Source organism: Heterodontus francisci, chromosome 29 (assembly GCF_036365525.1).
Source record: "Heterodontus francisci isolate sHetFra1 chromosome 29, sHetFra1.hap1, whole genome shotgun sequence".
NCBI classification, from domain to species: Eukaryota; Metazoa; Chordata; class Chondrichthyes; order Heterodontiformes; family Heterodontidae; genus Heterodontus; species Heterodontus francisci.
Window position 1 is genome coordinate 3,898,649 of NC_090399.1, and position 26,289 is coordinate 3,924,937.

The following is a 26,289-nucleotide window of genomic DNA, read 5'->3' on the forward strand; positions in this document are numbered from 1 at the left end:
GACATTAACAGATTGACAAAGAGAGAGAGGTGGATGATAGAAGCTCAGTGTCACTGGAAGGAGAGACATTAACAGATTGACAAAGACAGAGAGGTGGATGATATAAGCTCAGTGTCACTGGAAGGAGAGACATTAACAGATTGACAAAGACAGAGAGGTGGATGATAGAAGCTCAGTGTCACTGGAAGGAGAGACATTAACAGATTGACAAAGAGAGAGAGGTGGATGATAGAAGCTCAGTGTCACTGGAAGGAGAGACATAAACAGATTGGCCAAGACAGAGAGGTGGATGATAGAAACTCAGTGTCATCGGAAGGAGAGACATTAACAGATTGGCCAAGACAGAGAGATGGATGATAGAAGCTCAGTGTCACTGGAAGGAGAGACATTAACAGACTGGCAAAGAGAGAGAGGTGGATGAGAGAAGCTCAGTGTCACTGGAAGGAGAGACATTAACAGATTGACAAAGAGAGAGAGGTGGATGATAAAAGCTCAGTGCCACTGGAAGGAGAGACATTAACAGATTGACAAAGACAGAGAGGTGGATGATAGAAGTTGAGTGTCACTGGAAGGAGAGACATTAACAGATTGGCCAAGACAGAGAGGTGGATGATAGAAGCTCAGTGTCACTGGAAGGAGAGACATTAACAGATTGGCCAAGACAGAGAGGTGGATGACAGAAGCTCAGTGTCATTGGAAGGAGAGACATTAACAGATTGGCCAAGACAGAGAGCTGGATGATAGAAGCTCAGTGTCACTGGAAGGAGAGACATTAACAGATTGGCCAAGACAGAGAGGTGGATGACAGAAGCTCAGTGTCACAGGAAGGAGAGACATTAACAGATTGGCCAAGACAGAGAGGTGGATGATAGAAGCTCAGTATCACTGGAAGGAGAGACATTAACAGATTGGCCAAGACAGGGAGGTGGATGACAGAAGCTCAGTGTCACAGGAAGGAGAGACATTAACAGATTGGCCAAGACAGGGAGGTGGATGACAGAAGCTCAGTGTCACAGGAAGGAGAGACATTAACAGATTGGCCAAGACAGAGAGGTGGATGATAGAAGCTCAGTGTCACTGGAAGGAGAGACATTAACAGATTGACAAAGAGAGAGAGGTGGATGATAGAAGCTCAGTGTCACTGGAAGGAGAGACAGTAACAGACTGGCCAAGACAGAGAGGTGTATGATAGAAGCTCAGTGTCACTGGAAGGAGAGACATTAACAGATTGACAAAGAGAGAGAGGTGGATGACAGAAGCTCAGTGTCACTGGAAGGAGAGACATTAACAGACTGGCAAAGAGAGAGAGGTGGATGAAAGAAGCTCAGTGTCACTGGAATGAGAGACATTAACAGATTCACAAAGACAGAGAGGTGGATGATAGAAGCTCAGTGTCACTGGAAGGAGAGACATTAACAGATTGGCCAAGACAGGGAGGTGGATGATAGAAGCTCAGTATCACTGGAAGGAGAGACATTAACAGATTGGCCAAGACACAGAGGTGGATGATAGAAGCTCAGTATCACTGGAAGGAGAGACATTAACAGATTGGCCAAGACAGGGAGGTGGATGACAGAAGCTCAGTGTCACAGGAAGGAGAGACATTAACAGATTGGCCAAGACAGAGAGGTGGATGATAGAAGCTCAGTGTCACTGGAAGGAGAGACATTAACAGATTGACAAAGAGAGAGAGGTGGATGATAGAAGCTCAGTGTCACTGGAAGGAGAGACAGTAACAGACTGGCAAAGACAGAGAGGTGTATGACAGAAGCTCAGTGTCACTGGAAGGAGAGACATTAACAGATTGACAAAGAGAGAGAGGTGGATGATAGAAGCTCAGTGTCACTGGAAGGAGAGACATTAACAGACTGGCAAAGAGAGAGAGGTGGATGATAGAAGCTCAGTGTCACTGGAAGGAGAGACATTAACAGATTCACAAAGACAGAGAGGTGGATGATAGAAGCTCAGTGTCACTGGAAGGAGAGGCATTAACAGATTGGCCAAGACAGAGAGGTGGATGACAGAAGCTCAGTGTCAGCGGAAGGAGAGACATTAACAGATTGACAAAGACAGAGAGGTGGATGATAGAAGCTCAGTGTCACAGGAAGGAGAGACATTAACAGATTGACAAAGAGAGAGAGGTGGATGATAGAAGCTCAGTGTCACTGGAAGGAGAGACATTAACAGATTGGCCAAGACAGAGAGGTGGATGATAGAAGCTCAGTGTCACTGGAAGGAGAGACATTAACAGATTGGCCAAGACAGGGAGGTGGATGACAGAAGCTCAGTGTCACAGGAAGGAGAGACATGAACAGATTGGCCAAGACAGGGAGGTGGATGACAGAAGCTCAGTGTCACTGGAAGGAGAGACATTAACAGATAGACAAAGACAGAGAGGTGGATGATAGAAGCTCAGTGTCACAGGAAGGAGAGACATTAACAGATTGGCCAAGACAGAGAGGTGGATGATAGAAGCTCAGTGTCACTGGAAGGAGAGACATTAACAGATTGACAAAGAGAGAGAGGTGGATGATAGAAGCTCAGTGTCACTGGAAGGAGAGACAGTAACAGACTGGCCAAGACAGAGAGGTGTATGATAGAAGCTCAGTGTCACTGGAAGGAGAGACATTAACAGATTGACAAAGAGAGAGAGGTGGATGACAGAAGCTCAGTGTCACTGGAAGGAGAGACATTAACAGACTGGCAAAGAGAGAGAGGTGGATGAAAGAAGCTCAGTGTCACTGGAATGAGAGACATTAACAGATTCACAAAGACAGAGAGGTGGATGATAGAAGCTCAGTGTCACTGGAAGGAGAGACATTAACAGATTGGCCAAGACAGGGAGGTGGATGATAGAAGCTCAGTATCACTGGAAGGAGAGACATTAACAGATTGGCCAAGACACAGAGGTGGATGATAGAAGCTCAGTATCACTGGAAGGAGAGACATTAACAGATTGGCCAAGACAGGGAGGTGGATGACAGAAGCTCAGTGTCACAGGAAGGAGAGACATTAACAGATTGGCCAAGACAGAGAGGTGGATGATAGAAGCTCAGTGTCACTGGAAGGAGAGACATTAACAGATTGACAAAGAGAGAGAGGTGGATGATAGAAGCTCAGTGTCACTGGAAGGAGAGACAGTAACAGACTGGCAAAGACAGAGAGGTGTATGACAGAAGCTCAGTGTCACTGGAAGGAGAGACATTAACAGATTGACAAAGAGAGAGAGGTGGATGATAGAAGCTCAGTGTCACTGGAAGGAGAGACATTAACAGACTGGCAAAGAGAGAGAGGTGGATGATAGAAGCTCAGTGTCACTGGAAGGAGAGACATTAACAGATTCACAAAGACAGAGAGGTGGATGATAGAAGCTCAGTGTCACTGGAAGGAGAGGCATTAACAGATTGGCCAAGACAGAGAGGTGGATGACAGAAGCTCAGTGTCAGCGGAAGGAGAGACATTAACAGATTGACAAAGACAGAGAGGTGGATGATAGAAGCTCAGTGTCACAGGAAGGAGAGACATTAACAGATTGACAAAGAGAGAGAGGTGGATGATAGAAGCTCAGTGTCACTGGAAGGAGAGACATTAACAGATTGGCCAAGACAGAGAGGTGGATGATAGAAGCTCAGTGTCACTGGAAGGAGAGACATTAACAGATTGGCCAAGACAGGGAGGTGGATGACAGAAGCTCAGTGTCACAGGAAGGAGAGACATGAACAGATTGGCCAAGACAGGGAGGTGGATGACAGAAGCTCAGTGTCACTGGAAGGAGAGACATTAACAGATAGACAAAGACAGAGAGGTGGATGATAGAAGCTCAGTGTCACTGGAAGGAGAGACATTAACAGATTGACAAAGACAGAGAGGTGGATGATAGAAGCTCAGTGTCACTGGAAGGAGAGACATTAACAGATTGGCCAAGACAGAGAGGTGGATGACAGAAGCTCAGTGTCAGCGGAAGGAGAGACATTAACAGATTGACAAAGACAGAGAGGTGGATGATAGAAGCTCAGTGTCACAGGAAGGAGAGACATGAACAGATTGACAAAGAGAGAGAGGTGGATGATAGAAGCTCACTGTCACTGGAAGGAGAGACATTAACAGATTGGCCAAGACAGAGAGGTGGATGATGGAAGCTCAGTGTCAGTGGAAGGAGAGACATTAACAGATTGACAAAGAGAGAGAGGTGGATGATAGAAGCTCAGTGTCACTGGAAGGAGAGACATTAACAGATTGACAAAGACAGAGAGGTGGATGATAGAAGCTCAGTGTCACTGGAAGGAGAGACATTAACAGATTGACAAAGACAGAGAGGTGGATGATAGAAGCTCAGTGTCACTGGAAGGAGAGACATTAACAGATTGACAAAGACAGTGAGGTGGATGATAGAAGCTCAGTGTCACAGGAAGGAGAGACATTAACAGATTGACAAAGACAGAGAGGTGGATGATAGAAGCTCAGTGTCACTGGAAGGAGAGACATTAACAGATTGACAAAGACAGAGAGGTGGATGATAGAAGCTCAGTGTCACTGGAAGGAGAGACATTAACAGATTGACAAAGACAGAGAGGTGGATGATAGAAGCTCAGTGTCACTGGAAGGAGAGACATTAACAGATTGACAAAGACAGAGAGGTGGATGATAGAAGCTCAGTGTCACTGGAAGGAGAGACATTAACAGATTGACAAAGACAGAGAGGTGGATGATAGAAGCTCAGTGTCACTGGAAGGAGAGACATTAACAGATTGACAAAGAGAGAGAGGTGGATGATAGAAGCTCAGTATCACTGGAAGGAGAGACATTAACAGATTGGCCAAGACAGGGAGGTGGATGACAGAAGCTCAGTGTCACAGGAAGGAGAGACATTAACAGATTGGCCAAGACAGAGAGGTGGATGATAGAAGCTCAGTGTCACTGGAAGGAGAGACATTAACAGATTGACAAAGAGAGAGAGGTGGATGATAGAAGCTCAGTGTCACTGGAAGGAGAGACAGTAACAGACTGGCAAAGACAGAGAGGTGTATGACAGAAGCTCAGTGTCACTGGAAGGAGAGACATTAACAGATTGACAAAGAGAGAGAGGTGGATGATAGAAGCTCAGTGTCACTGGAAGGAGAGACATTAACAGACTGCCAAAGAGAGAGAGGTGGATGATAGAAGCTCAGTGTCACTGCAAGGAGAGACATTAACAGATTCACAAAGACAGAGAGGTGGATGATAGAAGCTCAGTGTCACTGGAAGGAGAGACATTAACAGATTGGCCAAGACAGAGAGGTGGATGACAGAAGCTCAGTGTCAGCGGAAGGAGAGACATTAACAGATTGACAAAGACAGAGAGGTGGATGATAGAAGCTCAGTGTCACAGGAAGGAGAGACATTAACAGATTGACAAAGAGAGAGAGGTGGATGATAGAAGCTCAGTGTCACTGGAAGGAGAGACATTAACAGATTGGCCAAGACAGAGAGGTGGATGATAGAAGCTCAGTGTCACTGGAAGGAGAGACATTAACAGATTGGCCAAGACAGGGAGGTGGATGACAGAAGCTCAGTGTCACAGGAAGGAGAGACATGAACAGATTGGCCAAGACAGGGAGGTGGATGACAGAAGCTCAGTGTCACTGGAAGGAGAGACATTAACAGATAGACAAAGACAGAGAGGTGGATGATAGAAGCTCAGTGTCACTGGAAGGAGAGACATTAACAGATTGACAAAGACAGAGAGGTGGATGATAGAAGCTCAGTGTCACTGGAAGGAGAGACATTAACAGATTGGCCAAGACAGAGAGGTGGATGACAGAAGCTCAGTGTCAGCGGAAGGAGAGACATTAACAGATTGACAAAGACAGAGAGGTGGATGATAGAAGCTCAGTGTCACAGGAAGGAGAGACATGAACAGATTGACAAAGAGAGAGAGGTGGATGATAGAAGCTCAGTGTCACTGGAAGGAGAGACATTAACAGATTGGCCAAGACAGAGAGGTGGATGATGGAAGCTCAGTGTCAGTGGAAGGAGAGACATTAACAGATTGACAAAGAGAGAGAGGTGGATGATAGAAGCTCAGTGTCACTGGAAGGAGAGACATTAACAGATTGACAAAGACAGAGAGGTGGATGATAGAAGCTCAGTGTCACTGGAAGGAGAGACATTAACAGATTGACAAAGACAGAGAGGTGGATGATAGAAGCTCAGTGTCACTGGAAGGAGAGACATTAACAGATTGACAAAGAGAGAGAGGTGGATGATAGAAGCTCAGTATCACTGGAAGGAGAGACATTAACAGATTGGCCAAGACAGGGAGGTGGATGACAGAAGCTCAGTGTCACAGGAAGGAGAGACATTAACAGATTGGCCAAGACAGAGAGGTGGATGATAGAAGCTCAGTGTCACTGGAAGGAGAGACATTAACAGATTGACAAAGAGAGAGAGGTGGATGATAGAAGCTCAGTGTCACTGGAAGGAGAGACAGTAACAGACTGGCAAAGACAGAGAGGTGTATGACAGAAGCTCAGTGTCACTGGAAGGAGAGACATTAACAGATTGACAAAGAGAGAGAGGTGGATGATAGAAGCTCAGTGTCACTGGAAGGAGAGACATTAACAGACTGCCAAAGAGAGAGAGGTGGATGATAGAAGCTCAGTGTCACTGCAAGGAGAGACATTAACAGATTCACAAAGACAGAGAGGTGGATGATAGAAGCTCAGTGTCACTGGAAGGAGAGACATTAACAGATTGGCCAAGACAGAGAGGTGGATGACAGAAGCTCAGTGTCAGCGGAAGGAGAGACATTAACAGATTGACAAAGACAGAGAGGTGGATGATAGAAGCTCAGTGTCACAGGAAGGAGAGACATTAACAGATTGACAAAGAGAGAGAGGTGGATGATAGAAGCTCAGTGTCACTGGAAGGAGAGACATTAACAGATTGGCCAAGACAGAGAGGTGGATGATAGAAGCTCAGTGTCACTGGAAGGAGAGACATTAACAGATTGGCCAAGACAGGGAGGTGGATGACAGAAGCTCAGTGTCACAGGAAGGAGAGACATGAACAGATTGGCCAAGACAGGGAGGTGGATGACAGAAGCTCAGTGTCACTGGAAGGAGAGACATTAACAGATAGACAAAGACAGAGAGGTGGATGATAGAAGCTCAGTGTCACTGGAAGGAGAGACATTAACAGATTGACAAAGACAGAGAGGTGGATGATAGAAGCTCAGTGTCACTGGAAGGAGAGACATTAACAGATTGGCCAAGACAGAGAGGTGGATGACAGAAGCTCAGTGTCAGCGGAAGGAGAGACATTAACAGATTGACAAAGACAGAGAGGTGGATGATAGAAGCTCAGTGTCACAGGAAGGAGAGACATGAACAGATTGACAAAGAGAGAGAGGTGGATGATAGAAGCTCAGTGTCACTGGAAGGAGAGACATTAACAGATTGGCCAAGACAGAGAGGTGGATGATGGAAGCTCAGTGTCAGTGGAAGGAGAGACATTAACAGATTGACAAAGAGAGAGAGGTGGATGATAGAAGCTCAGTGTCACTGGAAGGAGAGACATTAACAGATTGACAAAGACAGAGAGGTGGATGATAGAAGCTCAGTGTCACTGGAAGGAGAGACATTAACAGATTGACAAAGACAGAGAGGTGGATGATAGAAGCTCAGTGTCACTGGAAGGAGAGACATTAACAGATTGACAAAGACAGTGAGGTGGATGATAGAAGCTCAGTGTCACTGGAAGGAGAGACATTAACAGATTGACAAAGACAGAGAGGTGGATGATAGAAGCTCAGTGTCACTGGAAGGAGAGACATTAACAGATTGACAAAGACAGAGAGGTGGATGATAGAAGCTCAGTGTCACTGGAAGGAGAGACATTAACAGATTGACAAAGACAGAGAGGTGGATGATAGAAGCTCAGTGTCACTGGAAGGAGAGACATTAACAGATTGACAAAGACAGAGAGGTGGATGATAGAAGCTCAGTGTCACTGGAAGGAGAGACATTAACAGATTGACAAAGAGAGAGAGGTGGATGATAGAAGCTCAGTGTCACTGGAAGGAGAGACATAAACAGATTGGCCAAGACAGAGAGGTGGATGATAGAAACTCAGTGTCATCGGAAGGAGAGACATTAACAGATTGGCCAAGACAGAGAGGTGGATGATAGAAGCTCAGTGTCACTGGAAGGAGAGACATTAACAGACTGGCAAAGAGAGAGAGGTGGATGAGAGAAGCTCAGTGTCACTGGAAGGAGAGACATTAACAGATTGACAAAGAGAGAGAGGTGGATGATAGAAGCTCAGTGTCACTGGAAGGAGAGACATTAACAGACTGGCAAAGAGAGAGAGGTGGATGAGAGAAGCTCAGTGTCACTGGAAGGAGAGACATTAACAGATTGACAAAGAGAGAGAGGTGGATGATAGAAGCTCAGTGCCACTGGAAGGAGAGACATTAACAGATTGACAAAGACAGAGAGGTGGATGAGAGAAGCTCAGTGTCACTGGAAGGAGAGACATTAACAGATTGGCCAAGACACAGAGGTGGATGATAGAAGCTCAGTGTCACTGGAAGGAAAGACATTAACAGATTGGCCAAGACAGAGAGGTGGATGACAGAAGCTCAGTGTCATTGGAAGGAGAGACATTAACAGATTGGCCAAGACAGAGAGCTGGATGATAGAAGCTCAGTGTCACTGGAAGGAGAGACATTAACAGATTGGCCAAGACAGAGAGGTGGATGACAGAAGCTCAGTGTCACTGGAAGGAGAGACATTAACAGATTGGCCAAGACAGAGAGGTGGATGATAGAACCTCAGTATCACTGGAAGGAGAGACATTAACAGATTGGCCAAGACAGGGAGGTGGATGACAGAAGCTCAGTGTCACAGGAAGGAGAGACATTAACAGATTGGCCAAGACAGGGAGGTGGATGACAGAAGCTCAGTGTCACAGGAAGGAGAGACATTAACAGATTGGCCAAGACAGAGAGGTGGATGATAGAAGCTCAGTGTCACTGGAAGGAGAGACATTAACAGATTGACAAAGAGAGAGAGGTGGATGATAGAAGCTCAGTGTCACTGGAAGGAGAGTCAGTAACAGACTGGCCAAGACAGAGAGGTGTATGATAGAAGCTCAGTGTCACTGGAAGGAGAGACATTAACAGATTGACAAAGAGAGAGAGGTGGATGACAGAAGCTCAGTGTCACTGGAAGGAGAGACATTAACAGACTGGCAAAGAGAGAGAGGTGGATGAAAGAAGCTCAGTGTCACTGGAAGGAGAGACATTAACAGATTCACAAAGACAAAGAGGTGGATGATAGAAGCTCAGTGTCACTGGAAGGAGAGACAGTAACAGACTGGCAAAGACAGAGAGGTGTATGACAGAAGCTCAGTGTCACTGGAAGGAGAGACATTAACAGACTGGCAAAGTGAGAGAGGTGGATGATAGAAGCTCAGTGTCACTGGAAGGAGAGACATTAACAGATTCACAAAGACAGAGAGGTGGATGATAGAAGCTCAGTGTCACTGGAAGGAGAGACATTAACAGATTGGCCAAGACAGAGAGGTGGATGACAGAAGCTCAGTGTCAGCGGAAGGAGAGACATTAACAGATTGACAAAGACAGAGAGGTGGATGATAGAAGCTCAGTGTCACAGGAAGGAGAGACATTAACAGATTGACAAAGACAGAGAGGTGGATGATAGAAGCTCAGTGTCAGCGGAAGGAGAGACATTAACAGATTGACAAAGACAGAGAGGTGGATGATAGAAGCTCAGTGTCACTGGAAGGAGAGACATTAACAGATTGACAAAGAGAGAGAGGTGGATGATAGAAGCTCAGTGTCACTGGAAGGAGAGACATTAACAGATTGGCCAAGACAGAGAGGTGGATGATCGAAGCTCAGTGTCACTGGAAGGAGAGACATTAACAGATTGACAAAGACAGAGAGGTGGATGATAGAAGCTCAGTGTCACTGGAAGGAGAGACATTAACAGATTCACAAAGACAGAGAGGTGGATGATAGAAGCTCAGTGTCACTGGAAGGAGAGACATTAACAGATTGGCCAAGACAGAGAGGTGGATGACAGAAGCTCAGTGTCACTGGAAGGAGAGACATTAACAGATTGACAAAGAGAGAGAGGTGGATGACAGAAGCTCAGTGTCACTGGAAGGAGAGACATTAACAGACTGGCAAAGAGAGAGAGGTGGATGAAAGAAGCTCAGTGTCACTGGAAGGAGAGACATTAACAGATTCACAAAGACAGAGAGGTGGATGATAGAAGCTCAGTGTCACTGGAAGGAGAGACATTAACAGATTGGCCAAGACAGGGAGGTGGATGATAGAAGCTCAGTATCACTGGAAGGAGAGACATTAACAGATTGGCCAAGACAGGGAGGTGGATGACAGAAGCTCAGTGTCACAGGAAGGAGAGACATTAACAGATTGGCCAAGACAGAGAGGTGGATGATAGAAGCTCAGTGTCACTGGAAGGAGAGACATTAACAGATTGACAAAGAGAGAGAGGTGGATGATAGAAGCTCAGTGTCACTGGAAGGAGAGACAGTAACAGACTGGCAAAGACAGAGAGGTGTATGATAGAAGCTCAGTGTCACTGGAAGGAGAGACATTAACAGATTGACAAAGAGAGAGAGGTGGATGATAGAAGCTCAGTGTCACTGGAAGGAGAGACATTAACAGACTGGCAAAGACAGAGAGGTGGATGATAGAAGCTCAGTGTCACTGGAAGGAGAGACATTAACAGATTGGCCAAGACAGAGAGGTGGATGACAGAAGCTCAGTGTCAGCGGAAGGAGAGACATTAACAGATTGACAAAGACAGAGAGGTGGATGATAGAAGCTCAGTGTCACAGGAAGGAGAGACATTAACAGATTGACAAAGAGAGAGAGGTGGATGATAGAAGCTCAGTGTCACTGGAAGGAGAGACATTAACAGATTGGCCAAGACAGAGAGGTGGATGATAGAAGCTCAGTGTCACTGGAAGGAGAGACATTAACAGATTGACAAAGAGAGAGAGGTGGATGATAGAAGCTCAGTGTCACTGGAAGGAGAGACATTAACAGACTGGCAAAGAGAGAGAGGTGGATGATAGAAGCTCAGTGTCACTGGAAGGAGAGACATTAACAGATTGGCCAAGACAGAGAGGTGGATGATAGAAACTCAGTGTCATCGGAAGGAGAGACATTAACAGATTGGCCAAGACAGAGAGCTGGATGATAGAAGCTCAGTGTCACTGGAAGGAGAGACATTAACAGATTGACAAAGAGAGAGAGGTGGATGATAGAAGCTCAGTGTCATCGGAAGGAGAGACATTAACAGACTGACAAAGAGAGAGAGGTGGATGATAGAAGCTCAGTGCCACTGGAAGGAGAGACATTACCAGATTGACAAAGACAGAGAGGTGGATGATAGAAGCTCAGTGTCACTGGAAGGAGAGACATTAACAGATTCACAAAGACAGAGAGGTGGATGATAGAAGCTCAGTGTCACTGGAAGGAGAGACATTAACAGATTGGCCAAGACAGAGAGGTGGATGACAGAAGCTCAGTGTCATTGGAAGGAGAGACATTAACAGATTGGCCAAGACAGAGAGGTGGATGATAGAAGCTCAGTGTCACTGGAAGGAGAGACATTAACAGATTGGCCAAGACAGAGAGGTGGATGACAGAAGCTCAGTGTCATTGGAAGGAGAGACATTAACAGATTGACAAAGACAGAGAGGTGGATGATAGAAGCTCAGTGTCACTGGAAGGAGAGACATTAACAGTTTGGCCAAGACAGAGAGGTGGATGATAGAAGCTCAGTGTCACTGGAAGGAGAGACATTAACAGATTGGCCAAGACAGGGAGGTGGATGACAGAAGCTCAGTGTCACAGGAAGGAGAGACATTAACAGATTGGCCAAGACAGGGAGGTGGATGACAGAAGCTCAGTGTCACTGGAAGGAGAGACATTAACAGATTGGCCAAGACAGAGAGGTGGATGATAGAAGCTCAGTGTCAATGGAAGGAGAGACATTAACAGATTGACAAAGAGAGAGAGGTGGATGATAGAAGCTCAGTGTCACTGGAAGGAGAGACATTAACAGACTGGCAAAGAGAGAGAGGTGGATGATAGAAGCTCAGTGTCACTGGAAGGAGAGACATTAACAGTTTGGCCAAGACAGAGAGGTGGATGAAAGAAGCTCAGTGTCACTGGAAGGAGAGACATTAACAGATTCACAAAGACAGAGAGGTGGATGATAGAAGCTCAGTGTCACTGGAAGGAGAGACATTAACAGATTGGCCAAGACAGGGAGGTGGATGATAGATTCTCAGTATCACTGGAAGGAGAGACATTAACAGATTGGCCAAGACAGAGAGGTGGATAACAGAAGCTCAGTATCACTGGAAGGAGAGACATTAACAGATTGGCCAAGAGAGCGAGGTGGATGACAGAAGCTCAGTGTCACAGGAAGGAGAGACATTAACAGATTGGCCAAGACAGGGAGGTGGATGACAGAAGCTCAGTGTCACTGGAAGGAGAGACATTAACAGATTGGCCAAGACAGAGAGGTGGATGATAGAAGCTCAGTGCCACTGGAAGGAGAGACATTAACAGATTGACAAAGAGAGAGAGGTGGGTGATAGAAGCTCAGTGCCACTGGAAGGAGAGACATTAACAGATTGACAAAGAGAGAGAGGTGGGTGATAGAAGCTCAGTGTCACTGGAAGGAGAGACATTAACAGATTGACAAAGAGAGAGAGGTGGGTGATAGAAGCTCAGTGTCACTGGAAGGAGAGACATTAACCGACTGGCAAAGAGAGAGAGGTGGATGATAGAAGCTCAGTGTCACTGGAAGGAGAGACATTAACAGATTGGCCAAGACAGAGATGTGGATGATAGAAGCTCAGTGTCACTGGAAGGAGAGACATTAACAGATTGGCCAAGACAGAGAGGTGGATGATAGAAGCTCAGTGTCACTGGAAGGAGAGACATTAACAGATTGACAAAGACAGAGAGGTGGATGATAGAAGCTCAGTGTCACTGGAAGGAGAGACATTAACAGATTGACAAAGACAGAGAGGTGGATGATAGAAGCTCAGTGTCACTGGAAGGAGAGACATTAACAGATTGACAAAGAGAGAGAGGTGGATGATAGAAGCTCAGTGTCACTGGAAGGAGAGACATTAACAGATTGACAAAGACAGAGAGGTGGATGACAGAAGCTCAGTGTCACTGGAAGGACAGACATTAACTGATTGACAAAGACAGAGAGGTGGATGATAGAAGCTCAGTGTCACTGGAAGGAGAGACATTAACAGATTGACAAAGACAGAGAGGTGGATGATAGAAGCTCAGTGTCACTGGAAGGAGAGACATTAACAGATTGACAAAGACAGAGAGGTGGATGATAGAAGCTCAGTGTCACTGGAAGGAGAGACATTAACAGATTGACAAAGAGAGAGAGGTGGATGATAGAAGCTCAGTGTCACAGGAAGGAGAGACATTAACAGATTGGCCAAGACAGGGAGGTGGATGATAGAAGCTCAGTGTCACAGGAAGGAGAGACATTAACAGATTGACAAAGACAGAGAGGTAGATGACAGAAGCTCAGTGTCACTGGAAGGAGAGACATTAACAGATTGACAAAGACAGAGAGGTGGATGATAGAAGCTCAGTGTCACTGGAAGGAGAGACATTAACAGATTGACATAGAGAGAGAGGTGGATGATAGAAGCTCAGTGTCACTGGACTGAGAGACATTAACAGATTGGCCAAGACAGAGAGGTGGATGATAGAAGCTCAGTGTCACTGGAAGGAGAGACATTAACAGATTGGCAAAGACAGAGAGGTGGATGACAGAAGCTCAGTGTCACTGGAAGGAGAGACATTAACAGATTGGCCAAGACAGAGAGGTGGATGATAGAAGCTCAGTGTCACTGGAAGGAGAGACATTAACAGATTGGCCAAGACAGAGAGGTGGATGATAGAAGCTCAGTGTCACTGGAAGGAGAGACATTAACAGATTGGCCAAGACAGAGAGGTGGATGATAGAAGCTCAGTGTCACTGGAAGGAGAGACATTAACAGATTGACAAAGAGAGAGAGGTGGATGATAGAAGCTCAGTATCACTGGAAGGAGAGACAGTAACAGATTGGCCGAGACAGAGAGGTGGATGACAGAAGCTCAGTGTCAGCGGAAGGAGAGACATTAACAGATTGACAAAGACAGAGAGGTGGATGATAGAAGCTCAGTGTCACTGGAAGGAGAGACATGAACAGATTGACAAAGACAGAGAGGTGGATGACAGAAGCTCAGTGTCACTGGAAGGAGAGACATTAACAGATTGGCCAAGACAGAGAGGTGGATGATAGAAGCTCAGTGTCAGTGGAAGGAGAGACATTAACAGATTGACAAAGAGAGAGAGGTGGATGATAGAAGCTCAGTGTCACTGGAAGGAGAGACATTAACAGATTGACAAAGACAGAGAGGTGGAAGATAGAAGCTCAGTGTCACTGGAAGGAGAGACATTAACAGATTGACAAAGACAGAGAGGTGGATGATAGAAGCTCAGTGTCATCGGAAGGAGAGACATTAACAGATTGACAAAGAGAGAGAGGTGGATGATAGAAGCTCAGTGTCACTGGAAGGAGAGACATTAACAGATTGACAAAGACAGAGAGGTGGATGATAGAAGCTCAGTGTCACTGGAAGGAGAGACATTAACAGATTGACAAAGAGAGAGAGGTGGATGATAGAAGCTCAGTGTCACAGGAAGGAGAGACATTAACAGATTGGCCAAGACAGGGAGGTGGATGATAGAAGCTCAGTGTCACAGGAAGGAGAGACATTAACAGATTGACAAAGACTGAGAGGTAGATGACAGAAGCTCAGTGTCACTGGAAGGAGAGACATTAACAGATTGACAAAGACAGAGAGGTGGATGATAGAAGCTCAGTGTCACTGGAAGGAGAGACATTAACAGATTGACATAGAGAGAGAGGTGGATGATAGAAGCTCAGTGTCACTGGACGGAGAGACATTAACAGATTGGCCAAGACAGAGAGGTGGATGATAGAAGCTCAGTGTCACTGGAAGGAGAGACATTAACAGATTGGCCAAGACAGAGAGGTGGATGACAGAAGCTCAGTGTCACTGGAAGGAGAGACATTAACAGATTGGCCAAGACAGAGAGGTGGATGATAGAAGCTCAGTGTCACTGGAAGGAGAGACATTAACAGATTGGCCAAGACAGGGAGGTGGATGATAGATTCTCAGTATCACTGGAAGGAGAGACATTAACAGATTGGCCAAGACAGAGAGGTGGATAACAGAAGCTCAGTATCACTGGAAGGAGAGACATTAACAGATTGGCCAAGAGAGCGAGGTGGATGACAGAAGCTCAGTGTCACAGGAAGGAGAGACATTAACAGATTGGCCAAGACAGGGAGGTGGATGACAGAAGCTCAGTGTCACTGGAAGGAGAGACATTAACAGATTGGCCAAGACAGAGAGGTGGATGATAGAAGCTCAGTGCCACTGGAAGGAGAGACATTAACAGATTGACAAAGAGAGAGAGGTGGGTGATAGAAGCTCAGTGCCACTGGAAGGAGAGACATTAACAGATTGACAAAGAGAGAGAGGTGGGTGATAGAAGCTCAGTGTCACTGGAAGGAGAGACATTAACAGATTGACAAAGAGAGAGAGGTGGGTGATAGAAGCTCAGTGTCACTGGAAGGAGAGACATTAACCGACTGGCAAAGAGAGAGAGGTGGATGATAGAAGCTCAGTGTCACTGGAAGGAGAGACATTAACAGATTGGCCAAGACAGAGATGTGGATGATAGAAGCTCAGTGTCACTGGAAGGAGAGACATTAACAGATTGGCCAAGACAGAGAGGTGGATGATAGAAGCTCAGTGTCACTGGAAGGAGAGACATTAACAGATTGACAAAGACAGAGAGGTGGATGATAGAAGCTCAGTGTCACTGGAAGGAGAGACATTAACAGATTGACAAAGACAGAGAGGTGGATGATAGAAGCTCAGTGTCACTGGAAGGAGAGACATTAACAGATTGACAAAGAGAGAGAGGTGGATGATAGAAGCTCAGTGTCACTGGAAGGAGAGACATTAACAGATTGACAAAGACAGAGAGGTGGATGACAGAAGCTCAGTGTCACTGGAAGGACAGACATTAACTGATTGACAAAGACAGAGAGGTGGATGATAGAAGCTCAGTGTCACTGGAAGGAGAGACATTAACAGATTGACAAAGACAGAGAGGTGGATGATAGAAGCTCAGTGTCACTGGAAGGAGAGACATTAACAGATTGACAAAGACAGAGAGGTGGATGATAGAAGCTCAGTGTCACTGGAAGGAGAGACATTAACAGATTGACAAAGAGAGAGAGGTGGATGATAGAAGCTCAGTGTCACAGGAAGGAGAGACATTAACAGATTGGCCAAGACAGGGAGGTGGATGATAGAAGCTCAGTGTCACAGGAAGGAGAGACATTAACAGATTGACAAAGACAGAGAGGTAGATGACAGAAGCTCAGTGTCACTGGAAGGAGAGACATTAACAGATTGACAAAGACAGAGAGGTGGATGATAGAAGCTCAGTGTCACTGGAAGGAGAGACATTAACAGATTGACATAGAGAGAGAGGTGGATGATAGAAGCTCAGTGTCACTGGACTGAGAGACATTAACAGATTGGCCAAGACAGAGAGGTGGATGATAGAAGCTCAGTGTCACTGGAAGGAGAGACATTAACAGATTGGCAAAGACAGAGAGGTGGATGACAGAAGCTCAGTGTCACTGGAAGGAGAGACATTAACAGATTGGCCAAGACAGAGAGGTGGATGATAGAAGCTCAGTGTCACTGGAAGGAGAGACATTAACAGATTGGCCAAGACAGAGAGGTGGATGATAGAAGCTCAGTGTCACTGGAAGGAGAGACATTAACAGATTGGCCAAGACAGAGAGGTGGATGATAGAAGCTCAGTGTCACTGGAAGGAGAGACATTAACAGATTGACAAAGAGAGAGAGGTGGATGATAGAAGCTCAGTATCACTGGAAGGAGAGACAGTAACAGATTGGCCGAGACAGAGAGGTGGATGACAGAAGCTCAGTGTCAGCGGAAGGAGAGACATTAACAGATTGACAAAGACAGAGAGGTGGATGATAGAAGCTCAGTGTCACTGGAAGGAGAGACATGAACAGATTGACAAAGACAGAGAGGTGGATGACAGAAGCTCAGTGTCACTGGAAGGAGAGACATTAACAGATTGGCCAAGACAGAGAGGTGGATGATAGAAGCTCAGTGTCAGTGGAAGGAGAGACATTAACAGATTGACAAAGAGAGAGAGGTGGATGATAGAAGCTCAGTGTCACTGGAAGGAGAGACATTAACAGATTGACAAAGACAGAGAGGTGGAAGATAGAAGCTCAGTGTCACTGGAAGGAGAGACATTAACAGATTGACAAAGACAGAGAGGTGGATGATAGAAGCTCAGTGTCATCGGAAGGAGAGACATTAACAGATTGACAAAGAGAGAGAGGTGGATGATAGAAGCTCAGTGTCACTGGAAGGAGAGACATTAACAGATTGACAAAGACAGAGAGGTGGATGATAGAAGCTCAGTGTCACTGGAAGGAGAGACATTAACAGATTGACAAAGAGAGAGAGGTGGATGATAGAAGCTCAGTGTCACAGGAAGGAGAGACATTAACAGATTGGCCAAGACAGGGAGGTGGATGATAGAAGCTCAGTGTCACAGGAAGGAGAGACATTAACAGATTGACAAAGACTGAGAGGTAGATGACAGAAGCTCAGTGTCACTGGAAGGAGAGACATTAACAGATTGACAAAGACAGAGAGGTGGATGATAGAAGCTCAGTGTCACTGGAAGGAGAGACATTAACAGATTGACATAGAGAGAGAGGTGGATGATAGAAGCTCAGTGTCACTGGACGGAGAGACATTAACAGATTGGCCAAGACAGAGAGGTGGATGATAGAAGCTCAGTGTCACTGGAAGGAGAGACATTAACAGATTGGCCAAGACAGAGAGGTGGATGACAGAAGCTCAGTGTCACTGGAAGGAGAGACATTAACAGATTGGCCAAGACAGAGAGGTGGATGATAGAAGCTCAGTGTCACTGGAAGGAGAGACATTAACAGATTGGCCAAGACAGAGAGGTGGATGATAGAAGCTCAGTGTCACTGGAAGGAGAGACATTAACAGATTGGCCAAGACAGAGAGGTGGATGATAGAAGCTCAGTGTCACAGGAAGGAGAGACATGAACAGATTGACAAAGACAGAGAGGTGGATGATAGAAGCTCAGTGTCACTGGAAGGAGAGACATTAACAGATTGACAAAGACAGAGAGGTGGATGATAGAAGCTCAGTGTCATCGGAAGGAGAGACATTAACAGATTGACAAAGAGAGAGAGGTGGATGATAGAAGCTCAGTGTCACTGGAAGGAGAGACATTAACAGATTGACAAAGACAGAGAGGTGGATGATAGAAGCTCAGTGTCACTGGAAGGAGAGACATTAACAGATTGGCCAAGACAGAGAGGTGGATGATAGAAGCTCAGTGTCACAGGAAGGAGAGACATCAACAGATTGACAATGACAGAGAGGTGGATGATAGAAGCTCAGTGTCACTGGAAGGAGAGACATTAACAGATTGGCCAAGAGAGAGAGGTAGATGACAGAAGCTCAGTGTCACTGGAAGGAGAGACATTAACAGATTGACAAATACAGAGAGGTGGATGATAGAAGCTCAGTGTCCCTGGAAGGAGAGACATTAACAGATTGACAAATACAGAGAGGTGGATGATAGAAGCTCAGTGTCACTGGACGGAGAGACATTAAAAGATTGGCCAAGACAGAGAGGTGGATGATAGAAGCTCTGTGTCACTGGACGGAGAGACATTAACAGATTGGCCAAGACAGAGAGGTAGATGACAGAAGCTCAGTGTCACTGGAAGGAGAGACATTAACAGATTGACAAAGACAGAGAGGTGGATGATAGAAGCTCAGTGTCACTGGACGGAGAGACATTAACAGATTGGCCAAGACAGAGAGGTGGATGATAGAAGCTCAGTGTCACTGGAAGGAGAGACATTAACAGATTGGCCAAGACAGAGAGGTGGATGACAGAAGCTCAGTGTCACTGGAAGGAGGGACATTAACAGATTGACAAAGACAGAGAGGTGGATGATAGAAGCTCAGTATCACTGGAAGGAGAGACATTAACAGTTTGGCCAAGACAGAGAGGTGGATGATAGAAGCTCAGTGTCACTGGAAGGAGAGACATTAACAGATTGACAAAGAGAGAGAGGTGGATGATAGAAGCTCGGTGTCACTGGAAGGAGAGACACTAATAGACTGGCCAAGACAGAGAGGTGTATGATAGAAGCTCAGTGTCACTGGAAGGAGAGACATTAACAGATTGACAAAGAGAGAGAGGTGGATGATAGAAGCTCAGTATCACTGGAAGGAGAGACATTAACAGTTTGGCCAAGACAGAGAGGTGGATGATAGAAGCTCAGTGTCACTAGAAGGAGAGACATTAACAGATTGACAAAGACAGAGAGGTGGATGATAGAAGCTCGGTGGCACTGGAAGGAGAGACACTAATAGACTGGCCAAGACAGAGAGGTGTATGATAGAAGCTCAGTGTCACTGGAAGGAGAGACGTTAACAGATTGACAAAGAGAGAGAGGTGGATGATAGAAGCTCAGTGTCACTGGAAGGAGAGACATTAACAGATTGGCCAAGACAGAGAGGTGGATGATAGGAGCTCAGTGTCATCGGAAGGAGAGACATTAACAGATTGACAAAGAGAGAGAGGTGGATGATAGAAGCTCAGTGTCACTGGAAGGAGAGACACTAACAGATTGACAAAGACAGAGAGGTGGATGATAGAAGCTCAGTGTCACTGGAAGGAGAGACACTAACAGATTGACAAAGACAGAGAGTTGGATGATAGAAGCTCAGTGTCACTGGAAGGAGAGACATTAACAGATTGACAAAGAGAGAGAGGTGGATGATAGAAGCTCAGTGTCAGTGGAAGGAGAGACATTAACAGATTGACAAAGAGAGAGAGGTGGATGATGGAAGCTCAGTGTCACTGGAAGGAGAGACATTAACAGATTGACAAAGACAGAGAGGTGGAAGATAGAAGCTCAGTGTCACTGGAAGGAGAGACATTAACAGATTGACAAAGACAGAGAGGTGGATGATAGAAGCTCAGTGTCATCGGAAGGAGAGACATTAACAGATTGACAAAGAGAGAGAGGTGGATGATAGAAGCTCAGTGTCACTGGAAGGAGAGACATTAACAGATTAACAAAGACAGAGAGGTGGATGATAGAAGCTCAGTGTCACTGGAAGGAGAGACATTAACAGATTGACAAAGACAGAGAGGTGGATGATAGAAGCTCAGTGTCATCGGAAGGAGAGACATTAACAGATTGACAAAGAGAGAGAGGTGGATGATAGAAGCTCAGTGTCACTGGAAGGAGAGACATTAACAGATTGACAAAGACAGAGAGGTGGATGATAGAAGCTCAGTGTCACTGGAAGGAGAGACATTAACAGATTGGCCAAGACAGAGAGGTGGATGATAGAAGCTCAGTGTCACAGGAAGGAGAGACATCAACAGATTGACAATGACAGAGAGGTGGATGATAGAAGCTCAGTGTCACTGGAAGGAGAGACATTAACAGATTGGCCAATAGAGAGAGGTAGATGACAGAAGCTCAGTGTCACTGGAAGGAGAGACATTAACAGATTGACAAATACAGAGAGGTGGATGATAGAAGCTCAGTGTCACTGGAAGGAGAGACATTAACAGATTGACAAATACAGAGAGGTGGATGATAGAAGCTCAGTGTCACTGGACGGAGAGACATTAAAAGATTGGCCAAGACAGAGAGGTGGATGATAGAAGCTCTGTGTCACTGGACGGAGAGACATTAACAGATTGGCCAAGACAGAGAGGTAGATGACAGAAGCTCAGTGTCACTGGAAGGAGAGACATTAACAGATTGACAAAGACAGAGAGGTGGATGATAGAAGCTCAGTGTCACTGGACGGAGAGACATTAACAGATTGGCCAAGACAGAGAGGTGGATGATAGAAGCTCAGTGTCACTGGAAGGAGAGACATTAACAGATTGGCCAAGACAGAGAGGTGGATGACAGAAGCTCAGTGTCACTGGAAGGAGGGACATTAACAGATTGACAAAGACAGAGAGGTGGATGATAGAAGCTCAGTATCACTGGAAGGAGAGACATTAACAGTTTGGCCAAGACAGAGAGGTGGATGATAGAAGCTCAGTGTCACTGGAAGGAGAGACATTAACAGATTGACAAAGAGAGAGAGGTGGATGATAGAAGCTCGGTGTCACTGGAAGGAGAGACACTAATAGACTGGCCAAGACAGAGAGGTGTATGATAGAAGCTCAGTGTCACTGGAAGGAGAGACATTAACAGATTGACAAAGAGAGAGAGGTGGATGATAGAAGCTCAGTATCACTGGAAGGAGAGACATTAACAGTTTGGCCAAGACAAAGAGGTGGATGATAGAAGCTCAGTGTCACTAGAAGGAGAGACATTAACAGATTGACAAAGACAGAGAGGTGGATGATAGAAGCTCGGTGGCACTGGAAGGAGAGACACTAATAGACTGGCCAAGACAGAGAGGTGTATGATAGAAGCTCAGTGTCACTGGAAGGAGAGACGTTAACAGATTGACAAAGAGAGAGAGGTGGATGATAGAAGCTCAGTGTCACTGGAAGGAGAGACACTAACAGATTGGCCAAGACAGAGAGGTGGATGATAGGAGCTCAGTGTCATCGGAAGGAGAGACATTAACAGATTGACAAAGAGAGAGAGGTGGATGATAGAAGCTCAGTGTCACTGGAAGGAGAGACACTAACAGATTGACAAAGACAGAGAGGTGGATGATAGAAGCTCAGTGTCAGTGGAAGGAGAGACACTAACAGATTGACAAAGACAGAGAGTTGGATGATAGAAGCTCAGTGTCACTGGAAGGAGAGACATTAACAGATTGACAAAGAGAGAGAGGTGGATGATAGAAGCTCAGTGTCAGTGGAAGGAGAGACATTAACAGATTGACAAAGAGAGAGAGGTGGATGATGGAAGCTCAGTGTCACTGGAAGGAGAGACATAAACAGATTGACAAAGACAGAGAGGTGGAAGATAGAAGCTCAGTGTCACTGGAAGGAGAGACATTAACAGATTGACAAAGACAGAGAGGTGGATGATAGAAGCTCAGTGTCATCGGAAGGAGAGACATTAACAGATTGACAAAGAGAGAGAGGTGGATGATAGAAGCTCAGTGTCACTGGAAGGAGAGACATTAACAGATTGACAAAGACAGAGAGGTGGATGATAGAAGCTCAGTGTCACTGGAAGGAGAGACATTAACAGATTGACATAGAGAGAGAGGTGGATGATAGAAGCTCAGTGTCACTGGACGGAGAGACATTAACAGATTGGCCAAGACAGAGAGGTGGATGACAGAAGCTCAGTGTCACTGGAAGGAGAGACATTAACAGATTGGCCAAGACAGAGAGGTGGATGACAGAAGCTCAGTGTCACTGGAAGGAGAGACATTAACAGATTGACAAAGACAGAGAGGTGGATGATAGAAGCTCAGTATCACTGGAAGGAGAGACATTAACAGTTTGGCCAAGACAGAGAGGTGGATGATAGAAGCTCAGTGTCACTGGAAGGAGAGACATGAACAGATTGGCCAAGACAGAGAGGTGGATGATAGAAGCTCAGTATCACTGGAAGGAGATACATTAACAGTTTGGCCAAGACAGAGAGGTGGATGATAGAAGCTCAGTGTCACTGGAAGGAGAGACATTAACAGATTGACAAAGAGAGAGAGGTGGATGATAGAAGCTCAGTGTCACTGGAAGGAGAGACATGAACAGATTGGCCAAGACAGAGAGGTGGATGATAGAAGCTCAGTATCACTGGAAGGAGAGACATTAACAGTTTGGCCAAGACAGAGAGGTGGATGATAGAAGCTCAGTGTCACTGGAAGGAGAGACATTAACAGATTGACAAAGAGAGAGAGGTGGATGATAGAAGCTCAGTGTCACTGGAAGGAGAGACATTAACAGATTGACAAAGACAGAGAGGTGGATGATAGAAGCTCAGTGTCACTGGAAGGAGAGACATTAACAGATTGACAAAGACAGAGAGGTGGATGATAGAAGCTCAGTGTCAGTGGAAGGAGAGACATTAACAGGTTGGCCAAGACAGAGAGGTGGATGATAGAAGCTCAGTGTCACTGGAAGGAGAGACACTAACAGATTGACAAAGACAGAGAGGTGGATGATAGAAGCTCAGTGTCACTGGAAGGAGAGACACTAACAGATTGACAAAGACAGAGAGGTGGATGATAGAAGCTCAGTGTCACTGGAAGGAGAGACATTAACAGATTGACAAAGACAGAGAGGTGGATGATAGAAGCTCAGTGTCACTGGAAGGAGAGACATTAACAGATTGACAAAGACAGAGAGGTGGATGATAGAAGCTCAGTGTCACTTGAAGGAGAGACACTAACAGATTGACAAAGACAGAGAGGTGGATGATAGAAGCTCAGTGTCACTGGAAGGAGAGACACTAACAGATTGACAAAGACAGAGAGGTGGATGATAGAAGCTCAGTGTCACTGGAAGGAGAGACACTAACAGATTGACAAAGACAGAGAGGTGGATGATAGAAGCTCAGTGTCACTGGAAGGAGAGACATTAACAGATTGACAAAGAGAGAGAGGTGGATGATAGAAGCTCAGTGTCACTGGAAGGAGAGACATCAACAGATTGACAAAGAGAGAGAGGTGGATGATAGAAGCTCAGTGTCACTGGAAGGAGAGACATTAACAGATTGGCCAAGACAGAGAGGTGGATGATAGAAGCTCAGTGTCACTGGAAGGAGAGACATTAACAGATTGGCCAAGACAGAGAGGTGGATGATAGAAGCTCAGTGTCACTGGAAGGAGAGACATTAACAGATTGGCCAAGACAGAGAGGTGGATGATAGAAGCTCAGTGTCACTGGAAGGAGAGACATTAACAGATTGGCCAAGACAGAGAGGTGGATGATAGAAGCTCAGTGTCACTGGAAGGAGAGACATTAACAGATTGGCCAAGACAGAGAGGTGGATGATGGAAGCACAGTGTCACTGGAAGGAGAGACATTAACAGTTTGGCCAAGACAGAGAGTTGGATGATAGAAGCTCAGTGTCACTGGAAGGAGAGACATTAACAGATTGGCCAAGACAGAGAGGTGGATGATAGAAGCTCAGTGTCACTGCAAGGAGAGACATTAACAGATTGGCCAAGACAGAGAGTTGGATGATAGAAGCTCAGTGTCACAGGAAGGAGAGACATCAACAGATTGACAAAGAGAGAGAGGTGGATGATAGAAGCTCAGTGTCACTGGAAGGAGAGACATTAACAGATTGACAAAGACAGAGAGGTGGATGATAGAAGCTCAGTGTCACTGGAAGGAGAGACATTAACAGATTGACAAAGACAGAGAGGTGGATGATAGAAGCTCAGTGTCACTGGAAGGAGAGACATTAACAGATTGGCCAAGACAGAGAGGTGGATGATAGAAGCTCAGTGTCACTGGAAGGAGAGACATTAACAGTTTGGCCAAGACAGAGAGGTGGATGATAGAAGCTCAGTGTCACTGGAAGGAGAGACATTAACAGATTGGCCAAGACAGAGAGGTGGATGACAGAAGCTGAGTGTCACTGGAAGGAGAGACATTAACAGATTGCCAAAGACAGAGAGGTGGATGATAGAAGCTCAGTGTCACTGGAAGGAGAGACATTAACAGATTGACAAAGACAGAGAGGTGGATGATCGAAGCTCAGTGTCACTGGAAGGAGAGACAGTAACAGATTGACAAAGAGAGAGAGGTGGATGATAGAAGCACAGTGTCACTGGAAGGAGAGACATCAACAGATTGACAAAGAGAGAGAGGTGGATGATGGAAGCTCAGTGTCACTGGAAGGAGAGACATTAACAGATTGGCCAAGACAGAGAGGTGGATGATAGAAGCTCAGTGTCACTGGAAGGAGAGACATTAACAGATTGGCCAAGACAGAGAGGTGGATGATAGAAGCTCAGTATCACTGGAAGGAGAGACATTAACAGATTGGCCAAGACAGGGAGGTGGATGATAGAAGCTCAGTGTCACAGGAAGGAGAGACATGAACAGATTGGCCAAGACAGAGAGGTGGATGATAGAAGCACAGTGTCACTGGAAGGAGAGACATGAACAGATTGGCCAAGACAGGGAGGTGGATGATAGAAGCTCAGTGTCACAGGAAGGAGAGACATTAACAGATTGGCCAAGACAGAGAGGTGGATGATAGAAGCTCAGTGTCACTGGAAGGAGAGACATTAACAGATTGGCCAAGACAGAGAGGTGGATGATAGAAGCTCAGTATCACTGGAAGGAGAGACATTAACAGTTTGGCCAAGACAGAGAGGTGGATGATAGAAGCTCAGTGTCACTGGAAGGAGAGACATTAACAGATTAACAAAGAGGGAGAGGTGGATGATAGAAGCTCTTTGAGCCTGCTGGTAGTTACCTGTAAGCCCTTTGGCAGGAGGCCCTGCAGGTTGAGATAGCGGCCTGCTGATGGTCACAGTGTCAGAGGGCGGGGGTTCCAAGCCCAGATAGGGCTCTGCCGATTTATACTGTGCCTCGCTGCCTCCCAGCTCTTCCCCCCGGATGCCCATAACCGCTGCAGTTTCTGCCTCGTGGAACTTTTTCCCGATTTCCTGGCTGCTCCCCGAGGAAGGTACCTCCTTGTTGCTCTGCGGAGCGATGTTTCCCATTGTGCTTCCGCTTCCCGCTACGGGATTTGGCAATTGCCCCAGTATCTTGGAGGCTGTTTCTGCCACTCCGCTGATTCCTGTAAAACAGAAACCCCCACCATATTTATTTCCCAGGGCGTATCGGACCGTTAGCCTCTGGCCGCACGTGCAAATGAGGGAGAAAGAGCCGTGAACAGTCAAAGTCCTGGTGAAGTGAACGCTGAGGTACCAATAGAGCAACCTCTCCCTTCATTACAAAGTATTTACAACACAGGAACAGGCCAACTAATCCGTGCAGCTCCCATGGACAGCAGCGAGAGAATCCTGCTCCACAGCTTTACTACAATAACCTACATTTACATGCTGCCTTTAACACAGTAAAACATCCCAAGG

At 45.9% G+C, this 26,289-nt stretch overlaps 1 protein-coding gene across 4 annotated transcripts in view; it reads right to left on the reverse strand.

Moving 5' to 3' along the window:
• Positions 1-26,289, reverse strand: part of ehmt2 (euchromatic histone-lysine N-methyltransferase 2) — a 171,193-nt gene that overhangs the window by 139,239 nt on the left and 5,665 nt on the right. For all 4 annotated transcript variants that reach the window (XM_068009357.1, XM_068009359.1, XM_068009358.1 and 1 more), the window contains exon 3: positions 25,668-25,994. In XM_068009357.1, coding sequence (XP_067865458.1) covers positions 25,668-25,994 — 327 coding nt within the window. The remainder of the gene's footprint in view (positions 1-25,667; positions 25,995-26,289) is intronic.